Genomic DNA, 4,454 nt, shown 5'->3' on the forward strand with positions numbered 1-4,454 from the left:
ACGCCCGGACAAGGCCTCCTCTTCCCCCGGCTGCCTGCGGCTGGTTCCAGCCCAGGTGGTGAATGGGCGCCGCGCCCCGGAGCCCTTCCTCCTGTCACCTCGCCTGGTCCCCAGGTGCGGAAGTACCTGCTCCGGCTGGACGTCCGGAAGGACCACGTGAAGTTCTGGCGGCCGCAGCTGCTGCTGCTGGTGGGGAACCCCCGGGGCGCGCTGCCTCTGCTGCGGTTGGCCAACCAGCTCAAGAAAGGGGGCCTCTATGTGCTGGGCCATGTCACCCTGGGAGACCTCGGTCAGTTGCCCTCCACTCACCCCTCCGCCCCGACCTCTCTCTCCCTCCCCTTCCCAGAAGCTCTTTGTGTTCTTTGTGCCCCAGAGGCCTCGTGCTTCTTCCCAGATGACCCTCCCTACCAGCCATACCCCCGCCCAGACCTTTCTTTTCTGCCCACGTGGACTTGGACTCTAGGAGAAAGTACGTGAATCTGGCCCACATGGGCTGCCTGCCTCCTCCGCAGACTCCCTGCCCTCGGACCCCGTGCAGCCACAGTACGGGGCGTGGCTGAGCCTGGTGGACCGGGCCCAAGTGAAGGCCTTCGTGGACCTCACCCTCTCGCCCTCCGTGCGCCAGGGGGCTCAGCACCTGCTGCGGATCTCAGGTCTTGGTGAGTTGCTTCACTCCGTGGCCCCTCTCAGTCTCTGCTCCCCTCCCCCAGAGAGTCAACCACAGATTGCAAACTCCAAAAGGAACCCACAATCTAGTGCAGACAGGACTTGGTTCTCAAAGATAAAAGACAGTGTGTGATAAGGTCTCCGAGGTGATGCCTTAAGGACTAGAGATGGAGCAACACCGTTTGTTTGTTTTCTTTCTGACCCATGCTTGGGGCACAGGCTCTGCAGAACATGTCGTCTTTCAGGGGGCAGTGGGAGAAGTATTTGAGGTGGGGCTGCCCTATCAAATCTAGGGTAGATGCCTTCTAACCACCAGAGTTCAGAGAGAGGAAGACCACTGTCACCGATGTGGCCAGCAGAGGTTTTGTGATGAGGTGGTATCTCAGCTGGGCCTTGAGAGCAGCAGAGAAGTAGGGGGCCATGTAACGTGGCTCCCAGAGACTACAAAGGATGCCAGGGGTGTGTGGGTCTGATGCTGTCGCATGGAGTGGAACAGTCCCAGCTCCGTGACTGTGTCTTTGTGCCAAGGCCTCCAGCCCAGCTCACCAGCTTCCTCCAGATCCCTGCTCAGCGCCTCCATCTTTCTCAACCCCGGGACTGGCGTCTGTGCCGTCTCTGAACGCATGCTTCCTGCTCCACTTACAATCTGGCTAAAGTTCAAGTGTTGGACATTGCCCTGGTCGGTGTCAATCAGAACCCTGGGAAATGCTCAGGAGGGGGTGTGACTAGTTTAATTTGCAAGATCAGTTGGAGTTCCCACCTGCCAAGGTGTTTTAGGGGTGTTATCAAGCGTTGTTAGCTAGAACCTGGAGCATCTGAGGGCTCGTCTCTCCTCAGCCCCACCTTTTGTTGGGGAGAGACCCTTGGTCTCTGGACCAAGAGACCACTCCTTTCATGCAATTCATCCTGCAGAAAATGATTCAAATGAAAAGGAAAAGGTTTCCTTTAAGTGGTTAATCCCCCAGCATGGAGAATTTGATATACTGGCAGATTTTGAGTACACCTTTTGTCCCGTGAGAAGGGGTCTTGGAGGAGGTCTGAGTCTTCCTGTAAACTCAGCCCTGGTACAGGGGAAATTATCCGATTCCATATTCGTTGTTCAGATACTAAAACCCAGGAGCTGTCAGCAGGGACTGGGGACTTTGTGGTTGGTGCACCACCAGCCTGGGGGCTCAGAGAATGGGCTCTGGTGCTGGGTACATCGTGTTCACTTGCTGGCCCCAGTGTCTATCAGCCATGAGCCTTTGGGCAAGTGACTTCACCTCTCTGGGTCTCAGGTTCCTTATCTGTAAAAGGGGGTGAGTAATAGTCCCTACCTCATACTGTTGCTTCAAGGATCAGATGAGTTAAAACACCAAGTGCTTTCAACAGGATGGGGGCTCCAGCCAGCGTGCAGATGGGGGCTCACAGGGGACAGTGCTTTGGACACGCTGTCGTTAGGGCTTTGCAGTCATAGAAACGCATTGTGCAGACCCAGCCCTGAGTTCTCATCCTCCCCTAGCAGGGTCTGAGCGGTGTTTCCCTGGGGATTGAGGCCAGGAGCTTGACTGATCAGGGGGTCCCATCTGCCAGTGGAGTCAGACTTGTATCTCCTATCATGAAAACGGTGTTGAAGCCCAGAGTGAATACATCCTACTGCCCCTGAACGGAAGTGCTTCTTAGTTACAAGAATTCTAAGGCGAACTTTGCCTGTGTAAATGGGGGAGATTAGTCATGGAGATAAATCAAATAAATGCATGTGAAAGTGTTTGGGAACTAAAAGTCATTATGCAGATGTGCATAATGTGGCCTTAAGAGGCCAAGCGTAATGCACATGTCATACCTGATGGCTGACGCACGTTGCTGTCGGCGGGTGGGAGTGGACCCCTATTAGCATAGTGCGAACTCAGCCATGAGTCTGATCCTTGTGGGTTCCGTCCTGCCTACGCCAGGTGGCATGAAGCCCAACACGCTGGTCCTGGGTTTCTATGATGATGCTGCTCCCCAGGACCACTTCCTGACGGACCCAGCTTTCTCTGAGCCTGCGGATGGCACCCAGGAGGGCGGGTCCCCAGCCCTGAGCACCCTGTTCCCTCCACCCCGGGCTCCAGGAAGCCCCCGGGCTCTCAGTCCCCAGGACTACGTGGCTACAGTGGCAGACGCCCTGAAGATGAACAAGAATGTGGTTCTGGCCCGGGCCTGTGGAGCCCTGCCCCCCGAGCGGCTAAGCCGGGGATCTGGGGGCACCTCTCAGCTGCATCACGTGGACGTGTGGCCCCTCAACCTGCTGCGGCCCCGGGGCGGGCCCGGCTATGTGGATGTCTGCGGCCTCTTTCTGCTGCAGATGGCAACCATCTTGGGCATGGTGCCTGCTTGGCACAGTGCCCGCCTGCGGATCTTCTTGTGCCTGGGGCCTCGCGAGGCGCCAGGGGCAGCCGAGGGGCGGCTGCGGGCACTGCTGAGCCAGCTGAGGATCCGGGCCCAGGTGCAGGAGGTGGTGTGGGGCGAGGGGTCTGCGTCGTCCCAGGAGCCTGAGGAGGAGGAGGAAGGGGACTTCGTGAACGGCAGGCGGGGAGACGCCGAGGCAGAGGCCCTGGCATGTAGCGCCAACGCCCTGGTTCGGGCCCAGCAGGGGCGCGGCGGAGGAGGGGGGCCTGGTGGCCCTGAGGGTGGGGATGGCGAGGAGGGGCCCGCCACTGCCCTGACCTTCCTGTACCTGCCCCGGCCACCTGCTGACCCTGCTCGCTATCCTCGCTACCTGGCGCTGCTGGAAGTTCTGAGCCGCGATCTGGGCCCCACGCTGCTTGTTCATGGCGTCACCCCCGTCACTTGCACTGATCTCTGACGCCCATTCCAGGTAGAGAGTGTCTAGGTAATCGTAATCGGGTGGCCCACCTTGATTATGGGGTGAGGAGGGGAAGGGCCGCCTTCCACCCGCCTGGCACATGGGACTCGGACCCTGGTGGAGGTATTAGGGGATCCTGGTCTCTGTCATCTCTCGGTCTCTGGGAGAGGGGCCCCGGTGCACTAACTAACGCAGGGCAGCTGTCCCCGCCACCACGGGGGAGGGCTCCCTCCCCCACTGGACTCCCTCCCTTCACCCGTGCCTTGACGGGGGCTGGGTCTCCGCTTGTGACTCTAGGCTACCTCAGTCTCCCCACCTCGCCCAACAGACTCCCCGACCACTGGGGTTTTGATGTTTTTGTTCTGTTTTATTTTTCTAACTGCCGAACGTGAATAAAAGATCAAAACACTACGCGTTGGCCTGGCGTTTCTGGAGGGGGGCGGGTAGCTGGGATGGAAAGAGGGAGAAATCTGTATGGGGGATGGGGAAAGAGGGGCGCTGGAGCGTCCCAGCGGCGAGGGGGCCACGTGCGGGACCCGGGGCTCCGGGCCTGGGGGAAGCTGGTGGAGATGGAGGCTTCCTGCAGCCCCCAGACTCAGGCTCTCGAGGAAAGCCCTCCCTGCTCGCAGGAGGGGGCCCGACTCGGGGAGGGACGGCAGTTTAGGGCCTAGGGGGCCACGTGACCCTCCCCCAGGAATGCGGTGACGTCACCGGGGGCGTGGCCGTACCCAAAATTAGGGAGGAAGGGGAAAAAAAAAAGCCAGAAAAAGTTTCTTTCCTGGAGTCCCAAGCGAGGTGTGGGACAGAAGAAGGGATCAAAGTCAGAGGCCCGGGGCTCCGTGGGGCCCTGACCGCTGTCTGGGGTCCCCCTTTCCAGGCCATGTCCGGGCCCACCTGGCTCACCCCGAAGCAGCCGGAGCCTGCCAGAGCCCCTCAGGGGAGAGGGCTCCCCCCAGGAGCCTCG

The 4,454-nt window shown here is 59.6% G+C and overlaps 2 protein-coding genes across 2 annotated transcripts in view; both read left to right on the forward strand.

Annotated features, from left to right (window-relative positions):
- The window catches only part of SLC12A9 (solute carrier family 12 member 9), a 9,315-nt gene extending 5,414 nt beyond the window's left edge, over positions 1-3,901 (forward strand). Inside the window, exons 12-14 of the mRNA XM_024745455.1 lie at positions 110-289; positions 513-659; positions 2,598-3,901. Coding sequence (XP_024601223.1) covers positions 110-289; positions 513-659; positions 2,598-3,490 — 1,220 coding nt within the window. The 3' untranslated portion in view covers positions 3,491-3,901. The remainder of the gene's footprint in view (positions 1-109; positions 290-512; positions 660-2,597) is intronic.
- A 326-nt stretch (positions 3,902-4,227) lies between these two features.
- TRIP6 (thyroid hormone receptor interactor 6) overlaps positions 4,228-4,454 on the forward strand; it is a 3,780-nt gene continuing 3,553 nt past the window's right edge. Inside the window, exon 1 of the mRNA XM_024745242.1 lies at positions 4,228-4,454. This exon is cut by the window's right edge and continues 52 nt beyond it. Coding sequence (XP_024601010.1) covers positions 4,371-4,454 — 84 coding nt within the window. The 5' untranslated portion in view covers positions 4,228-4,370.

The sequence above is a fragment of the Neophocaena asiaeorientalis genome, unplaced genomic scaffold (genome assembly GCF_003031525.2).
Source record: "Neophocaena asiaeorientalis asiaeorientalis breed wild unplaced genomic scaffold, Neophocaena_asiaeorientalis_V1.1 scaffold461, whole genome shotgun sequence".
Classification (NCBI taxonomy): Eukaryota; Metazoa; Chordata; class Mammalia; order Artiodactyla; family Phocoenidae; genus Neophocaena; species Neophocaena asiaeorientalis.